The sequence below is a fragment of the Pelodiscus sinensis genome, chromosome 14 (assembly GCF_049634645.1).
Source record: "Pelodiscus sinensis isolate JC-2024 chromosome 14, ASM4963464v1, whole genome shotgun sequence".
Taxonomy (NCBI): domain Eukaryota; kingdom Metazoa; phylum Chordata; order Testudines; family Trionychidae; genus Pelodiscus; species Pelodiscus sinensis.
Window position 1 is genome coordinate 1153412 of NC_134724.1, and position 19228 is coordinate 1172639.

A 19228-nucleotide genomic window follows, 5' to 3' on the forward strand; every position below is an offset into this window, starting at 1 on the left:
ACCCATCCCACGGATTTGCCTTCTCTTGGCCTAGCCAGTGAGAGGGCTGGGAGAAATCTGGCATAAATGGAATATGAAATGTGCACAGGTTGTTCCCCCCGCCCAGTAAAGTCAGTTTGCTACTTGCACAAAGGACTGTCCCCCTTTAATGCTTTAATCTAAGAACTCAATACCTCAAACTAGAAGCACTTGATTGTAAAGGCACAAGGTACTTGCCCTATTGCTCCCTAAGCCTGTTATTTAAGCAGCAGGATCCCTTATCAGACTCGCCTCCCAGGGCGGCTTGAACAATGTGTGGCAAAAGCCAGCCTCACTGGGACTTGTGCCAGTGACCTGGGCATCCGGAAGTCATAGAGCTATTTCTTGAGCCAAGAAGAGTCTCCCTGGGCAGTGGGGGGGTAATAAGATTTAGAGCCTCCTCCAGACTCACAATGGGTTTCTTAGCTGTAAATGAGGCTATGCACTTCCAAAAAAATCTAGCCACAGAGCTAGCATGCTGCTGAGCTCCACGTGAACCGATAGCGTTCAGCCCCTTACGTCCTGAGAGGTCAGAGTCAGCCATGCCGTCACATGAATGCACACCCGGGGCGGCTCTCTGTGGAAGATACTAATGGTTTGCAGTTGTTCCAATCTTGTATGGATTTCTTTCTCTCTTCTTTAGAAAATTGGACAGTGCAATTCTCAATGTAAAGATTGTCCCAGGCCAATCTAGCAAGCCCAGTGATGAGGGTCTAAACTCTGGGCCTATTCCTTCCTACTTTTTTGCCAACATTGTTCTAACAACACAGACACTTCTGTGGCCACACCATCCCCTTTTCTATTGCCAGAGTGACGTCACAACCAACAAAATACTATTGCTGAAGTGGCGTCTCCCCTTGAAGGCAAAGCTGCCCTCCATGGGGGAGGAGAGAGACAGAAATTAACTGGAAATGCACCCAGATGGTCCATTTCTTTCTTGGGGCACTAAGTGCAGCTTAAGGTGATGATCAGAAAATTCCTGTTCTAAAAGTGAAGGCTAAAAATATACACTCCTTGGAGACCACAGCTGATTTAGCACTGAATATCTGAAATGAGGGATCAGTCACATGGCCAACCCTCACACCCTGCACACAGCTAGCTGGGTGTGTGGAGGGTAGATTCCAGGCTCTGCCCAAGCAGCAGCGCAGTGCAAGGGGAAAGGAGACGCCTCTGTCAGACACATTCCACCCAATGCCAGTGCAACGCAGCCCTTCTGCCCAGCCCCCTGCAGACCAGCAGTCAGCTACAATTCCTCCCCTCTCCCTGCAGTAATGAAGAGAAATGGCCCAGCAGTACACGGGCACTGATGGATGCAAATCTCCAGGCATCGGTCTCAAGAACCCAATACCAAACTGAAGAGTCAGCGAGCAGTGCTAAAAATAAACAGCCGTACAAAAGAATGTGGCTTGCCATAGCTACTGCTTGGAATATCTCCTGCCCGGAGACAAACAGAATTCCTCTGCCTTGGAAAGTGACTCCGGGCCGAGCAGAGGCCAGGCGAGGTAAGGTTTCGCGATGGGCTGCAGCCCATGGAATACCAGGTCTCAATAGCACAGAAAGGGCCACTGGGACGAGCCAGGGACTGCGTTTGCAGAGGTGCTGGGAATGCCTCCTGAGAGGCACGGAAGTCAAGATAACAAGCACTGTGTTTCTGTTACTTGCAGCGCTAGTCTGGCCCTGGCTCGCTGCCCATGCTGTGTGCCAGGGAAGCAGTAAGCGGGTGGAATGTGTCCGACAGAGGCGTCTCCTTTTCCCCTTGCACTGTGCTGCTGCTTGGGCAGAGCCTCGAATCTACCCCCCGCACACCCAGCAGCGGGCTCTGCCAATGTGTCCGGACAGGCCTGCTGCAGCCAGGCACAGCCTGAGCCCTCCCCAGAGCAGCAGGGAGGTTGGCAGGAGCCTGTGACTTCTCAAATCATCCTCTGCCTGCAGGGCTGCTCCCTGGGCAGCACAAGGACCTGCTGCCCTGCACACTGGGCTGCCACATGCTGATCGAGCTGGGGGGAGTAAATCGCCTCCATGCCTGTTCCAGGGGGGAGTCTCAAAGGTACAATGGGCAGCTGGGCACCAAACTGCCCCACAAAGCCAGTGCAACGTGAAAACCACATGAACCAAAGCGTGGGTCCCGCAACGTTTCCCTATGGCTGGAATTGCTGACAATGCTCAGCGCCAGGCTCTCCTTTGACTCGCACGGGTGTGAAAGGGGAGTCACTCCAGAGACACTCTCTGGTGAGTGAGAACAGAACCAGTATTCCTGGGCAGGCACTGGGACAGCTGCGCTCTCTGGAGTATCCAGACGATTGATTAAGCAGAGAAAATTGCTTGGGACTTAGGGAGCTAAGCGGAGAGCAGCACTCTAACATGTGCATCCCAAAGGATGTCTTTTCTTTCGGAGTGCGTCCGGTTCTTCCGGGTAACACGCGGCACACGCTGATGTGACGTGATATACGGACAGGTGATCCCAAAACTTTGGGGTGATTTATAACATGCCTTAGCAGTCGGGATTAACAGCCAGTGGTAATGAAATGTAGACAAGACTGTAACTGAGGTTTTACATGGCCCCAGAGCCCGAGAAGGAGTGTAGACCCGCTGGCTGGGCAGCAGTCACTGATAATGTGTCATAGTGGGGAAAAATGCAGGAGGCTGCTCGGAAAGGAGATCCATGGCAGTGTTACAATACTGCCTTTGCAGTAAGAGAGGGGAATAACTCTACAGTGAAATCCTGGTCCCAACCAAGTCAGTGGCAAAAGTCTCATTGACCTCAATAGGGCCAGGATTCCGCTGCTAGCATCCAATCCAACACAAAGGGCTCTACTGCTCAGTCCTGTGGATGTCCCGACATTCACGTAGGGCTTGATTTGGTCAGATGCCAAGATCCAATGGGAATGGCGGGAATTTGAGGTCTGCACCTCAAAGTGGGGACCAGCCATTCAGAGGACTGGGTCATCAGGTTTGCTCTGATTGGCTCCCAAAGTTCCCTTATGCTGTCGTCTAACTCAATCAGCAAATTGGCCCCGTATGAAAATCTCAGCCCTTTGTCACCACTTGGGCACAGAGAGCACGCCAGACACCAGGGTTTGCTGAAGACAAAGAAAACATTTCAAGTGATGCATGTTCGAGAGTATCAACACCATTAGCTGACAATTCCAACAGGTCCCCACCCTCCGAGTGGAGCGCTTGCAGTTCCCTCCGAAGGCACCCAAAATGCGGGACAATGCAGATCACAAACGCCTGAGACCATTCACCAGGAGAGTTCAGTGAATGGGACCAGCCGACCCCTAAGCCCTGATGTCATGTGGATCTTGCTGTAGATGGATCACAGCTACCCAGGCCCCGAGCTCAGCCACAACTCAGACCTGTTCTTCCTCCAGAAAATTCTTCCTCCCAGGCAAACCTGCATCTCATCCCTAGAGGGACACTTGTCCTTCCACCAGGCATGCTGATGCAGGGCCACAGGGGACAATTGCCCTGGAGTCTGGCAATTCAAAAGGACCTGGGGCTCCTGGCTGTGAGGTCACCACTACCACAGCAGTGGCAGCAGCTGGAGCCCTGGAATCTTTACATTGCCACCAGAACCCTGGAGGCGCGCTCCAGGCAGCGCTGAGGGCTGGTGGGAGGAAAGGAGGTGCAGTCTGGGCAGCACTGAGGGCTGGTGGGAGGAAAGGAGGCGCGCTCTGGGCGGGCGGAAGGGAGGCGCCCTCCAGGTAGCGCTGAGGGCTGGTGGGAGGAAGGGAGGCGCGCTCTGGGCGGGCGGAAGGGAGGCACGCTCCGGGCAGTGCTGAGGGCTGGTGGGAGGAAGGGAGGCACGCTCAGGGCAGTGCTGATTCTGTTGCTCCCCCTGCCTTCCACTCTCAAGCCCTTGATCTTCCCACCCATGCCTGAGGCAGCCCAGGCCCTCCCAAGGCAGCCAGGCAGGAGCACTCATGTGTGTCCCGTGCCTGCCACTCTAGTCCAGCTCTCCATTTCATCCAGCCCCCTCTGACTGTGGCGCCTGGCTCCTGACTGCCCGGCGAGCCCTGCCATTGGCCCCACGGTGGAAGGAAGGGAAGGAGAGAAGGTGGGGGACTTACTCGAGGAAGCGGGTGATGTATTCCCTGCTGCAGCGGGACCAGGTGAGTGGAGAGGTGTCATACAGGAGCTGTGGAGACATGATGAAAGGTCTTTTCCCAACTGGCTCACAGTCATTGCCGCTTCCATCATGCTGAATCCCAAAACTGTGTAAGAGCACAGTCCCACAAAGGAGAGGTGAGCCGCGGGCTTGGAGACAACTACACAGGTGCTTTGTCTTTAGCACAGTCACATCAAGCCTAACAGTACAAAGGCCTCGGACAGTTTCCCCCCATTAAGCTGTTCTGAACACCCCCCAGCTCTGCACAGAGACTTTACCTGTCCGCCAGGATCCAATGCCGTAAATGTTACATCACTGTCAGTGGGAAGCCACCTGGCTCAAAGGGGCGGGAACCGGGAGACCAGTGAATTACTCCCAGCTCCACCACTGATCTGTTGTGGGACCCCACGTGAGCGATTTCCCCTCTGCCTTGTCTGATTAGATTGTGAGCTGTGTGGGGTGGAGACACCTGGGTGCATCTGCAGCGCTCTGGGGAAGTGAGGGCCTTAATGCACGACTGACACATCAAGAGCTAATCAATACGGCGAGGGGAGTGGGCATCTGGGGGATCCGGGGACCCTCCCCCCATAACTGTCCTTTCTCTAGATTTGATGCCGAGCTCCAGCAGCTAGAGCAGGGCATGGAGACACAGAATCATAGGGTAGAAGGGCTCTCAAGGGGTCTTCTGGTCCAGTCCCCTGCACTCATGGCAGGAAGAAGCATTAGCGAGACCAGTGGAGGGCAATAACCGACCTGCAGGCCAGATCTAGTTCACCAGGGTTAGTCCCTGGTGAGCCGCAGCCCTAGTCACCTGCACTTCTGGCGCTCCGGCTGCTCGCAGCTCCCCTTGGCTGCAGGTCACCATTCCCAGCCAATGGAAGCTGCAGGAAGCAGTGTCCTGGTCCATGCCACTTCCTGCAGCTCCCAGTGTCCAGGAATGGCGATCGCTGGACTCTGGGAGGGATTTGGATGTGGGCTCTGGGTTGGGCAAGGTGGTGGGGGGACAGGAGAGGGTGAGGGCACAGGCTCTGGGAGAGAATCTGGGTGTGAGTTTGGCTGGGACAGGAGGTGGGAGTACAGGTTGGGGGAGGGGTGCAAGTGCTGGAAAGGGGCAGAGGGCTGAGTATGAAAGGAGGTGAGGCTGTAGGGCTTTGCAAGGGGTTTGGGTGCAGGAGGAGGTGCAGGCTCTGGGAAGGAATATGGGTGTGGGCTCTGGGCTGGGGCAGAGGGGTGGGTGCAGGAGGGATGAAGGGTACAGGCCCTGGCCAGCCAGTGCTTACTTCAGGCTGCTCCCAAAAGCAACCGGCACATCCCTCTGACAGTGGCTCTTAGGTGGGGGCGGCATGGGGAGGGAGGGAGGTTTCTGTGCATTACCCATCCCTGCAGCTCCCATTGGCTGTAGTCCTCAGCCAATGGGAACTGCAAAGTTGGCACAGGAGGCAAAGGCAGCATGTGGAGACCTTTATCCTCTTTTCCGGGAGGCTTCCCTGACCCACAGAGGGATGCCTGCTGGCCACTTCCAGTAGTGTTGTGGTGCCAGGACAGGCAGGAAGCCTGCCTTAGCCCTGCTGCATCACCTGGAAACCTCCAGGAGATATAGCCTGATTCAGTTGGCAACCCTGACATGGGGTGGGTTTGCTGCCTGTCCAGTGAGGCCAGGGTGGAGAACAGGACAGCACATTTCATAAGCAGAGCCGAGTGGATAATACACAACAGACACTGTATCGTTCAATGAGCCCCTTTTCCTGATTGTACGATACTTGTGAGCAGGTTGCCATTTCCTCAGGTTTCCTTCTTTGACATTGAACACGCTTGCATGGGGTTATTTTTTAAGCTCACAGAAAGCTATTTGATTCTTGCTGTCGCTGAGCTATGTTTGGTTAGTTATGATTGGGCGGATAAGGCACACGGTATTGTTTCTGTTCCTCGATGTGGCTATCGCATGTGATAGCCACCAGTATGAATGTAACAGTTGGCTTCCACAACTGCTCATGCATTCAACTTTGTGAGGCACTTCCTGTGAATTTGCTGCCAGGAAAACGGACTTGCACAAATGCTCCTGAGAAGCGTCTGCACAAAGGGCATTGACTGCAGGCTACGCAAAGTTAGACAACATTCCAGCAGGTACTTGCAGCAACTTTTCTGTAGTATTGCCTCATTCTTGCAGTTAGGTGCTGAGGCCACGTCTCCACTTGCGGCACTGAAAATTGATCTTTTGGCGTTTGATTTAGCAGGTCTATTAAAGACCTGCTAAATCGATTACTGAGGGCACCCCCAGTATTTCTCACAGTCACCAGGAGTAAGAGAAGCGGAGGGGAGCATTTGCTCCTGTCGACCTCTCACTGTGAAGACGGCACCAAGCTCAGCTTAAGGTATGTTGACTCTAGCTATGTTATTTCCATAGCTGGAGTTAAGTACCTTAAGTTGGTCTTCCAAATCTAGTGTAGACCTGTCCTCAGCCAACACTGGCAAGACCACAAGGCTCTCTCAGCGTGGAATCCCACCTGGTGGCGTGTACTTAAAACAGTACCAGGCCCACCACCGGGGGAGCAGAGAGGACAATTGCCCCAGGGCCTGGCAATTCAAAAAGCCCCAGGGCTCCTGACTGCCACTGTTGCTACTGTGGAAGCCAGAACCCCAGGCCCTTTAAATTGCCACCAGAACCCCACATGCTGCACTGAAAGCTGCCTGAGGGTGGCTAGCCCCAGCCCCATCCCTTCTGTCTGAGACCCCACCCCCAGCTACCTCTCCCTTGCCCAGGGACCCAGTGAGTGTTGGCCCCGCTGAACATTATAGTCTGATCTATGAAAACCCAAAAAGCACAGGGTACATATTTCCAAAGCACCAAGCCTCCCTGTAAGTCCCTTCGGTGGGGCTGAACATGTTCCCCACCAACAAAAAGGAAGGGGCTATCGCCTCATATCTCCTCAGCATGACACAATGCCCCATTGCTACCCTATACCCTTCCAAGCCAGAGGCCTGCTGCTCCTCTCACACTGGTGTAAGTCAAGTGTATTTCCACTGAATTACATTGGCCTACATCCAGTGCAAGTGAGCCCAGAAGAGGCCCAGAGAATCCAGTGCAAGAATGACTGGCCCAGCCCAACTGCCTAGGGAGGATAATGAAAATTAGCTCGTGTCCAATTTGTTCTCCGTGAAGAAATATTTGCCTCATATAATCACTGTGTATGCTGGCGGACAGGAACGTACTGTTCACAGTCTGAACCTTGGGGAGTCACTGCCTTGCTCCTTGTTCCCACACATGGTTCATTTTGTGCTTTTCCAAATGCACAGACTCCAAGCTTCATAATTCCTTTATTGTTGCTTTCCCACTCATTGAAATGCAGGAGCTTAGCACTGTATTTATTACACGCTTTCAGCAATAACAACCTCTAGTATGGAAAGGTCCTGGAGGCAGCCAATAGAAAAGACAATGAATCAAGTTGTGGATAGGGCCAACGAAGCAGGCAGTAAATGGTGTTACTTAATTTAAAGGCTGTGGTTTATGATAACTGTCAAGGCTGTCTAAAAGTTGCCAGTTTGATAAACTATTCACTTCTGTATATTTCCTAGGCATTCACTGGAAATGTAACTGAAATAATGTGGAAGTACTGTCTGCAAATAAGAGAATCTATCTGGTATAATTGATATCATACCCAATGGAGAAGGGGAAATGTAAAGCAAAATTTAATTAATGGATCAATGAATCCAAAGTTCAATGCAAATCAGTGAATATATTAATACATGATAGTTTTTTATGTAAATGTAGAAGAATTTTGAAGTAGTCTGCAAACCCAAACAAGGAAAAGATAAGACTACCAAACAAAATTGATTTAAGTAAACTTCAGATAATATACACTAACTGACAGAAAGTTGCTATACATAATAGAAGACATTTAGAATACAGAATAGTTTCCTGAAGCTGTATTAATCTGATATGTAAAAGACCTTTCCAGAGGTTAATTGCATTAAACAGGCCAACATTTGCCATCCATTCTATAAATACACTAAATTTGAAGAATTTCTAATGAAATAGCCTTTTTAAAAATGTTTCACAAATTCTAGTTTGATCTTGGGCCAACCTATTTAGGCTTTAACTACACTGCAGGGTTTTTGTGCAAGAAGCTTTTTATGGAAGAGATCTTCCGCAAAAACCTCTTGCACAAAAGCGTGTTCACACCTCAAAAGCGCATCGCAAAAGTGGTGTGCTTCTGCGCAAGACAGCATCCACACTGCATGGACGCTCTTGCGCAAGAAAGCTTTTTCTGATAGGCTCTTTTTGCACAAGAAACCCCTGTGGAGTGTCCACCATGCCTTTTTGCGCGAGAATTGTAGCTCAAAAAGCAGTTATGCCTCGTGGGGAGAGGAATAACTCTATCGGCAAAAGCCCTCTGTCCTGTCAATTTACTGTATTTTTTTTTCGCAAAAACATGCTTGAGGAGTGGACGCTCACTGGTTTTTGCACAAAAATGACCTTGTAGTGTAGACATAGCCTTACAGAACACCATTCAGTTTGCCTTGAAGTCCTATACACTGATTCAGTCACACTGGATTTGACAGACAAATGTAACTGATCTGGGGCACCTGGAAGTGTGCAGAGGCAGTTTAAACTCAGAAAATAATAATAAAGTTCTAAAAATGAAACCCTCTGAGCAAACCCCACAGGGTAAACTCTGCACATAAGCAAAACTCCTTCTGAAGTCAGTGTAAGTAAGGCAAGATTGAGTACAGATGGATATTTTCCCATTTTGTGTATCACCTGCACTTTTTAAAATTAAGAGCTGAGTCGTGTATCTTTCCAGGATGGGGGTCATAAAAGAAATTAAAACACACAAATTACCTGTGTCCGAGTTCATGGGCCACGGTGAAAGCCAGGGGAAGTCCTGTATCCTCATTTATATTACAGCTTCTGTGAGGCTGACACATGCCCGATACATGAGAGAGACCCAGCGTCTCACATGGCCTGTTCATGGCAGCACAGATGTCTTTCCTTTTGCAGTTAGGGTTAAAAACAAAACAGACACACAGGACAAATCAGCTGTTGAAATCATAGCATATTCCAAAATGTCAGAATAAAACTGAGCACAGCTATTATCTGAAAACTCTGGAGTGGGCGATTATCAATTAGGTTGAAAAGGGAACCCTGAATGTTGGGAACAATGCCAGGTTTGTATGGATTAGGGGATGATAAACATCTCCCTGAGTAGGAAGGACTCCAAAATAGTAGGCCCTCTCAGCTGTGTACCTGATGGGTACAAATTGCACAGTGCAATTATATCTGCAGCGGATGGCTGACGGGGTGCTGGTGTTCCCCCTGTGACATAACATAGGATCTAACTAGCCATCAGTAATATACATTGTGCATATATGAAAGGTGACAACATATTAATTGGCTAAACAGACACAAAGCGAGGATACATCTGAATGTAACAGATTTATGACCCTCTTTGTCCATTTGCTCCCCAAGCCTTACTAAGGCACCTGATTAATTTAAATTCAAAAGCAGCTTGGTTGCATTAATGCCACTTTAAAAGTACAGCGGGGGTTGGGAATAACTAAGGAACAGGACATGAGGCAGCTGCAAAGTGACTGCAGTTACCAGAAGAACAATAACCCCAGAGGCAGCTACTGCCTTGCAGTGTCTTATTTCTATCGCAGGGTAAGTCTCCTGGAGACATGAGGTGTGGGGGGAGATGCTGTGCTTGTGAATGAGTTGGGAGTTACTGAAATGACTGATGAAACCAAAGGCCAGACTGCAGTGGCTGAAAGCTAGGAGACTGCACTCCTTACCCATAAGGAAAATACTCTTGGTAGGGGATCTTCAAAGAAGACTAAAGAATCCAGGTGCCCAAATCCCACAGGCTTTCAGTAGAAATTAGGCACCTTCCTAATTTCTCTTTTGCAAATTCCTGCCTCAATCCATAAAACAACCCTGTAATCTTATACAAGTGAACATCCCCCATGGGAGGCAGGAAACTGGAGACAGGTCAACCCAAAATCTTGCATCTCAACATCCCTGGATGCTGGTAAATTCAAATCCATTTTCCAGATTTGGATCTGAACTCTGAGGCTGGCAGCAATTTTAGGAATAGGCTAATCTGAAAACAGCAGGTTGCATCTCTGGTTACATGTGTGTCCAAAAAAAAAAAAAAGAAGAAGAAGAAGACGACCCACATAAGGAAATTGCATTTAAATAGCCCCCACCCTGAGCCTACTGTCTCTATCTCCCAGCATTATAGGCATTGTAGGTATTTCCGGCTGAAATCAGAGAGCTAGCGCAAGCATAAAGCACAAAGCAGGGTACCTGGTTAGCAAGACAGCTACATCATGATGCAAAGGGTGGGTGTCTCCTTTCACATTGATGCTTTTCTGCCATTTGCAAAAACTCTTCAGGGTGTTGTCTGCATGGTGGGTGATCTTCAAATCCTCCTGCCGATATAAGTAAATGAAAGTCTGCTGCCATGCTATAGTCCTTTGTGCCACTTAGAGACATTGGCGGCAGGATCTGATCTCAGTGACACCATGTAACTATACTGACGTAGAGGGAAGTGCTCCAGATTTACACCACATGGCTGAGATCAGAATCCACGTCTTTTGTACTTTCACTCGACTGCGATCAGCTCAGAATGTGAGACAGTCTAGAGAAGGGAGTTAACTCTTCCTCTGAGGCTGCTGAATCTTTTACAAGGACACTGCTGAGGGAAACAGATCAAACAGCTCAGTAACCGGAGGTTTAGCTGAGACTGAGAACTGCAGCTGGGAAGCAAAAACATTTCACAGTCATTGTACAGTGCTGCTAGCTGGGAGGCTCCCATGGGACTAAGCCAGCTCTGGAGCCGAGGGTCAGAAAGAAAGCTACATCTGCTGGGCAACACCCTCACTCCCAGTCACTTCTCTGTCACGCTGGAGCCATGCATCCCCGAACTGTAACGGAAATGCTGCCAACAGCATGTCCAGGTGCCCGAGGAAGCAAGGTCAGTGCCCCTAGGCTGTCGGATGCTGCTTGAATATTGTTTGGAATCCTCATGAATTACTGGGATTCCTTTATGAGTTATTACAGCTCAAGATAAGGCCAGCAGGGCGGCGGGTATGCGAGGCAGGGGAAGGCATTGCCTCCCCAACCAGTAGCCTAGCCCCACACTCCGCCCTATTGTAGGCATACTGAGGGCGGAGTGTTGCTGCCCCCAGGTGCCCACCCTCCCTATGCTCCGGGGGTGGGCCGTGCACCAACCTACCTTCTCATGGTGTGTATGGGGGGGTGGCTTGGCTCCCATGGTGGCAGGGCTGGGGCAGAGGAGTGGGGCTGGGGGCGAGGCTGGGGACTTGCCTCCCCCAGCCCTACCTTCACCCACCACCCATGAGGGCCAGACTCTATAACACCTCTGCCTGTGGAGCTCCTGCTGGCTTCAGAAAGAACTGCACCCTTCCATGCCAGTCCCTGCATCGAGTCTCTAGGGCAGTGGTCACCAACTAGCAGATCAGGATCTACCGGTAGATCCTGGAGCCTCTGACAGGGGATCCTGACTGCCAGCCCCTCAGCTGCCCATCTCCTGCCCTTTGCCTTGGAGCTGCCCCTCAGGAGCCTCCTGCTTGCTGTGCAGGGAAGGGAGAGGAGGGGGCACTGGTGTCAGGGTGCCTCCTCTCCCACTCTGTATTCTGTCTCCACAGAGCAGAGAGGGGGCACAACTGGACTTGGAGGGAGTTTGCTGGCTGCTTTGGGGAGTGGGGCAGGGCAGGGGCAGGGCCAGGGCAGAGGTGAGCCTGCCTTAGCCCCACTGCACCACCACCCAGGAGCCACTTGAGGTAAGCAGGGCCAAGCTGGAGCCAGCTCCGAACACCTGCCCCGGTCCCAAACCGTCTCCTGCACCTCAAGCTCCTGCCCTAGCCCTGAGCCCCCTGGACTCAAACTCCATTACAGAGCCTATGCCCTGAACCCCCTCCTGTACCCCATCTCCCTGCCCCAGGCTCCACTCAGAGCCCCCCTCACACTCCAAATCCCTTAGCCCAGACCAGAACTTGTGCCCCAACCCTCTGTCCCTGCCTGGTGAAAGGGAGGACGGAGCGTGCAGTGTGGGGCCTTGGAGAAGGGGCACAAAGGAGGCGGGGCAGGGGTATTTGGTTTGAGGTAGATCCTGGATTGCACTTAAATTCAAAAAGTGATCTTGTGCTTAACAAGGTTGGAGACCCCTGCTCTAGGGCTTGTGTTTATTCTGTGCAGGACCTTTCTGGCCACGTGTAACAGCAGCAGTCCCCATTGTCTGCAGGCAGCACTGTGAACTACAAGCCAGCTGGCACTCAGCTAAGGCTTTCCAGCAGACTCCTTATTCTCTCTGTAAGTGGTTTCAGTGCCTCTGCATGGGACAGTGCACCACCCCCAGCCTGTGTGCAGGGTTACACATGTGCATGGAAGTGAGAGTTTAACGGCTTTCATGGCCACTTCCCAACTGGCCATGTGGAAGCGGGCTGAGCTTCCAAGATGGAAATGAACCCAAAGTATTACTCATGTTGTTTTCTTTTTTACCTCATCATCTTCTAACAGGATAAGCCGAACGATTGCAATGTGGATAGGGTTTCCAATGCTGGCATCATGGAATATCCCTGCCACCTGCAGAAATATGAACAGCCAATAAATCAATGGCTGGGAGAAAGCAATTACTCTGCTTGCAGTCCAACATGCATCCAACAGAGAAGCATGGTCCTAAAACATATTGTTGGGTGATATGGCCCCAAATCAGAAATTCCTTAGAATCAGGGATGGGTGCAACTCTAGGGCAGTTCATTAATGACGTGGTTCTCTCTCCTGGAAATCATTAGAGCTGTGAATTTCAACACAAAACCTAAAAGGGTGTCACAGGGAGGAGGGAGAAAAATTGTTCTCCTTGGCCTCTGAGGATAGGACAAGAAGCAATGGGCTTAAATTGCAGCAAGGGAGGGTTAGGTTGGACATTAGGAGAAACTTCCTGATGGTCAGGGTGATTAAACACTGGAATAAATTGCCTAGGGAGGTTATGGAATCTCCATCACTGGAGATATTTAAGAGCAGGTTAGACAGACACCTGTCATGGATGATCTAGATGGTGCTTGGTCCTGCTGTGAGGGCAGGGGATTGGACATGATCACCTCTTGAGGTCCCTTTCACTTCTAGTATTCTATGATTCTATGCACGGGACAATGCTTACACTGTGTAATGACCACATATGGTTTCTCAAGGGGAACGGTCTGAAATTGGTCACTATTAAGGACTATTAAGCAAATTATGTTGTTCCCAAGTCATCTGCCCCCCACCAACTTCTGCTCAAACCACTTAGCCACATCCAGAACTGTGCTATTTCAGTCTCAGAAGAAAAGCAGGCTAATTGTGCCAAAGTATACTAAGCAACCTGGTGATTTTTATGATATGTGCAAACGCCACCAGGCGACTCGACTAAGATCACTACGTTCATTTCATGTATGAGCTCAAACAAATCTGACTGTGAGTCTCTGGAGGCGAAGGGCTAGCTCATTAACCCAAGGTGCCATCTACCTTCCAATCAAATGTGCCTCTGAGTGCTGGAAGATTAAGCAGCAATGTTCACTGCTGAAGCATTTGAATGCAATTGCTGTAATGAAGTTTTAGAGCAGGCATTTAACTGTTATTGAAGCCCTGATGGCACATAACAGAAACTCTCTGGATTCTGTGCCAGGGCTTTCATCACCTCTTACTCATGGCGTTACGTGACTCTTTCTGTTTAACTGTTCACAAGGACACGTGTGTAGGAAAGCTGCTAACGTAGCCAATGCAAGCCAGGCTAGTCCCCCACTCTCACAGGCCAGCTGGCTCCAGCTTAGAGCATTATTCAGTGGGTGCAGGAAGCTGCCTCTGGATGAGGTTGCTAAACATTACTGCATCCTCTCTGCAGCTCCTGTCTGACATGTGGCAGTAATGCTGGGATTGTTAGGCGTCCTGTGCAGAAAGGGCCCAAACTCCCTCAAGTCCATGGGAATCTTGGCCTTGACCCCGGGTGCTTAGGATCAGGTGGGACAGGTTATTACTTGGCATTTATTTATCAAGCAGAGAATCATCAGTTGCCTTATGTGCTTGCAGGGGGGGAATAAAGGAGCTTTCTACTCTGCGCTGATTAGTCCTCTGATGGAGTACTGTGTCCAATTCTGGCCACCACATTCAGGAAAAATGCGAAGAAATTGGAGAGGTTCCAAAGAACAGCAACAAAAATGATTAGATGTCTAGAAAACATGAGCTATGAGGGAAGACTGAAAGAATTGGGCTTGTTTAGTTTGGAAAGGAGAAGACTGAGAAGGGACATTGTAACAGCTTTCAAGTACCTAAAAGGGTGTTACAAGGAGGGAGAAAAATTGTTCTCAACCTCTGAGGACAGGGCGAGCAGCAAGGGGCTTAAATTGCAGCAAGGGAGGTTTAGGTTGGACATTAGGAAAAACTTCCTAACTGCCAGGGTGGTGAAACACTGGAATAAATTGCCCAGGGGGGTTGTGGAATCTCCATCACTGGAGATTATGAAGAGCAGGTTGGACAGACGCCTGCCAGAGATGGTCTAGAATGGTGCTTAGTCCTGCTGTGAGGGCAGGGGACTGGACTTGATGACCTCTCAAGGTCCCTTCCCATTCTAGTATTCTATAAGACCATGACTGATCAGCCATAACTTTCCTCGTTGCCAGAGGATGTTGTGTAGACCAGGACTATAACAGGGCTCAGAAAAGAGCTAGATAGATTCATGGAGGTCAGGTCCACCAATAGCTATTACTAATTAGCTAGGATGGGTCGGAATGGTGTTGAAGGCCTCTGTTTGCCAGAAGCTGGAAATGGATTACAAGGGAGGGATCACTTGATTCCTTGTTCTGTTCCTTGTTCCCTTTGGAGCACCTGGCATTGGCCACTGTGGGCAGACAGGACACTGGGCTAGATGGACCTTAGGTCTGACCCAGCCTGGCTGTTCTTATGTTCTCCCCTGTGCAGGCAACAGGCTGAACCCTGGAAAGTCCAATCACCTGTATAGATGCCACTGTGTGGTCTCTACTTAGGCCTCCAAGGACACCAATGGATTTCATGGATTTAACGGTCATGGAACTCAGCACTCACCATGTTCATTACGGTCAGCACATACTTTTCTATATGTTCACTTCCGTGATATTCCACCATCTTGGGATCTGCTACCACCAACGTCTCCACCCACTTCTCCTTGCTGATGGAGCGCTGCTTTATTCTGCGCCTCCTCTGCTGCCTCTCTTCCCATCTCTCTCTCCGTTTCTCAGATGTCTCCAGGCTCTGCTGAGATTCTGAAGGAGGGAGAAGGGAAGTGGGTTTCGATCCTGACTGACAGCTTGGTGGAATAGAAGAGGACTGAGAAAAAAGAGAGTTAATTCCATACAAGCCACTAGAGCCCTCAAGACACCGACCACTGACTCACAGACCACCAGCTCCCTCTTATCTACTCTGTTGAGCCATATGCCCAAAAGACCCCTTAGAAAAAGGCCTCCTGACTCTTTCTGTTGCTTGGTGGCATTAGCGTATTGGAGAGAAACCCAAAGGTGGGTTTGGAGCAAGCTCCGGAATATTGCCCCCAGGTCATGGACAAACTCAAACAGCAACAGGAAACCTACATTGCAGTGTTATTAAGATTTGTATTTATATATCAATGTATTATGTACCATTAAGGAGCATTTGGACATATGCATGATAGAGAAACAAAACTAGTGGCTGAACAATATGGGCCATTTTCAGCCATGCAGCACAAGGGCTCGGCCAGGGGGACAGGGATCCTTAATACAATAAATTCCTTGCCCCAAAAGCTGGATTAATGGCTCACCCCAAACTCTAAAGGTCTCCAAGGGTCCTGACCAACCTTAAAAAGCCACTGAGATCTAACCTTTGGCTCCATGGGGCTGCACAGGAGATGGAATTCCAAGCTCCACTGACAATCCCCTGCTGCCTGTCACCAGAGTTTCACCTTGGGGAGAGACGGCAAGAATGTTCATGGAAGAAAAAGGGGGGTTGGGGTGGCATGATGCTGAAAAGGAGCTTGAATGTGCCTAATTACATAGTGCAACTGTGCAGTCTCATGCCAAGAGTTCTCCTGTGATGCTGCCCCAGAGTCAGGGTCAACCACAGACTGAATAAGAGTTTTACTAACCACATCATAAATAGCTGGAATTGCTTTTGTCCCCAGGCTCTGAAGAGTCAGGCTTACTTCACTGACAATAACCCAGTGCATGTTTACAGTCTGCATTGTGCGTTAAGTCATGAGGGTTTGCCTTCTAGTCCTAAGGAATCCCAAATATTCAGATAATTTGATTAGTCTCCTGTTCTGTGGTACCTTTCTGAAAGCTTAAGGACCAGAGCTTACTTTTGCTGGAAAGCTTTCACTTATGCAGGTTTGATGATGTGGGGAAATTGAGAAGACCCGGGTTCAGAGGGAATTCTGGATGTTAAAGGAAGCATGTTTATAATTTTAACTGCAAACACCCTCTTAAATACTCACCCTGCCATTCGTGTGTGTTCACTGCATGCAGAAAACAATATATAGGGGGAATGTACCAGGACTGTGCCGTGCATTGTTTTCTAAATAAAATCAGCACGTTCTGATCACAAAGAGAGGTGACAAGAATGATCAGATTTTCAGAATGTTCTTTTCGAGAGTATGATTGAGACTAAATGACAAGTCCGCACTCCAGTAGAAATTTACATGCATCATCATCTATACAAACTCAGCCCGAGGAATTTAATCGCTCAAAAAGCAGCAAGGAGTCCTGTGGCACCTTACAGACTAATTGAAGTGTTCGAGCATAAGCTTTCATGGGCAAAGACCCACTTCATCAGATGCATGTCAAAAAGGAATAGATTTTTTTAAGGCCAAAAGTGATCATTTGCTTATAATGATAGACTAAATAGGCCTAGTGTATTTAGCTTAACAAGAGCAGGCTCAGAGATGACTTGATCACAGTGTGTAAATACTTTATAGGGAAAGACTCTGACGACAGAGACCTCTTTAATCTATCAAATGCTGAACAAGGTTTTGTGGCTGGGAGCTGAAGGCAGGCAAATACAGTCCAAGATGCAAAATTGTAACAGTGAGGCTAACTAAACACTGGAGCAACTTTCTCTAGGTATGTGGGCTCTCCATCATCTGAAATCAAGGTTTGAATGTGTTTCTAAAATGTAGCTTGTGGGGTGTTGTGGGAGCCATGTCGGCCCTAGAATATGAGACAAGGGAAGTATCTTTTATTGGGCCAACTTCTGCTGGTGCAGGACTACACAGAGTTCTAACCGCTGAGCTCTAGATCAGCCAGAGGGCACGAATTCCTGGGAGCAGGAGTCAGGATGAGGTGTTCCGGCCTGTGTTATGCAGGTCAGACTAGAGCAGTGGTCCCCAAACCTTTACCTTGTGCCCCCTTACGCTTCTGGAGCTAGGGCCAGGAGTGGGGCCAAGGCTCTGGGAGAGGGGGATGCAGGCCCCCGTTAGGGGGCTGAGGCTGGGGACAGGAACAGAGCCTTGGCCAGCAGCTGGGGTCCAAGGCATGGGAACGACAGCCGCAGCCAGAAGCAAAGCCCCAGGTTTGGGGCCAGAAGCTGGGACCCTGAGCCAGCAGCCATAGCTGGGGGTGGAGCCTGGAGAGCAAGGTTAGAGACAGGGCCAGGAAGCGGGTGGCATTCTCTCCTCACCGTGCCATGGGGACTGGCTGAGGCACCAACCGCACCTTCCCACTCCCCCAAACATTCCTCTGTGCCCCCCAGAGGGGCATGCCCCACAAATTGGGGGTCTCTGGACCAGGTGATCATAGTGGATTCTTCTGAGCTTTAAATCTATGAATCATCCAGTCTCATCTTCCACCCACCACAGGCTGCAGCATTTCGCCCAGTGATTCCTGCATCCAGCCCACTATACGTTCCAAGCGTGAGAGCAGCGCCCTAGAGTGACACGTCCCATACACATTTACTGCTCCATCCTCTGTTGGCGGGTGCAGCCTTCTCCGGGAATAAAATGCACCTCCTGCCCATGGCTGCTCTGAGCCACCCCCCTACTGCCCCAAGGGAAGGAAAACTACCAGGCGTCTCAGCAGCAGAGAAGCCACTGGAAGGGCCTGGGGAATAGTAGCTAATATTCTTAACCAACCCTTATGCGACTCCTTCAATGTCGGAAGGGCGCATGACTGTGCAGATGACAAGACTGGGGTGAGGTGTCTACAGTCGGTTCCCCCACTCATGGCCTTGCACTTTATGATTGACCCCACCTGCCCGAGTGGCACAGCCTACCGGAGGTGCATCCTGAAGCTGCGGCTGCACATGGCGGTAGTGCTCCCCACCCCCACCCAGTGGGGCCCCCAGCCCGTGGGAGAAGAGGAGGAGTCTGCTGTGGGTGCCCCAGACCGCCCTGCCCCCTGCACTGCCAGCCCGGGAGCTCTTCATGCGGCTGGGGGAGCAGTCGCTGCAGCCCTGCATGGGCAGAGCTGGAGCTCCTGGCCTGGTGTGTGGCTGCCGGCGGTCTGGGCTGCAGAGCCCCATTCAAACTAGGCCCCGCAAATAATCACACTGACCCTGGCTGATGATACTCCCGGTGGTGGCAAATGCTGGGAAGATTAAGACTTTTGGACCAACTTTGGAGACATCTCACCTGTTCCACAGTTGATCCACTACACACATTTCCCAGATGAGCTAAAACCCAATGAGCGGTGCAGTTCAACCTTTCCAACTTGCTGCACAAGGTGGAAAATGCATCGTTTGCTCCCTGCTCTCACAATTGAGATGTCTAAGATACTTAGACTGCTCCTATTATCATGTAACTGAGCACTTCACAGTCTTTACTGTATTTACCCTCACAGCACCCCAACAATAGACAAATACTGTTTTACAAATGGGGAACGGAGGTAAAGAGTAATAAGTGACTTGCTCAAGGTCATACAAAACAAGGAACTGCCTATAGGTGTCTCAAACCCCAGGCTAGTGACCTTATCATTGGATTAGCCTCTGCTTATGAAGAGAATGGCAGCATCTTTGTGGAGAGCCTCAGGTTTTCGTAAGGAACAGATGCAGATATCCCTCATCGAGGCTGGCATAGTTTCACTACCAAGCCTGCAAAATTTAATCTGCTC

The 19228-nt window shown here is 50.2% G+C and overlaps 1 protein-coding gene across 3 annotated transcripts in view; it reads right to left on the reverse strand.

Moving 5' to 3' along the window:
- The window catches only part of ADAMTS7 (ADAM metallopeptidase with thrombospondin type 1 motif 7), a 155131-nt gene that overhangs the window by 105992 nt on the left and 29911 nt on the right, over nucleotides 1-19228 (reverse strand). For 2 of the 3 annotated variants that reach the window (XM_075896803.1, XM_075896802.1), the window contains exons 4-9: nucleotides 16009-16089; nucleotides 15222-15418; nucleotides 12648-12731; nucleotides 10431-10555; nucleotides 8967-9116; nucleotides 4089-4232 (exon numbers count right to left, since the gene is read on the reverse strand). In XM_075896803.1, the coding sequence (XP_075752918.1) occupies nucleotides 4089-4232; nucleotides 8967-9116; nucleotides 10431-10555; nucleotides 12648-12731; nucleotides 15222-15418; nucleotides 16009-16089 (781 nt within the window). The remainder of the gene's footprint in view (nucleotides 1-4088; nucleotides 4233-8966; nucleotides 9117-10430; nucleotides 10556-12647; nucleotides 12732-15221; nucleotides 15419-16008; nucleotides 16090-19228) is intronic. The other variant, XM_075896804.1, reaches the window with a different exon arrangement.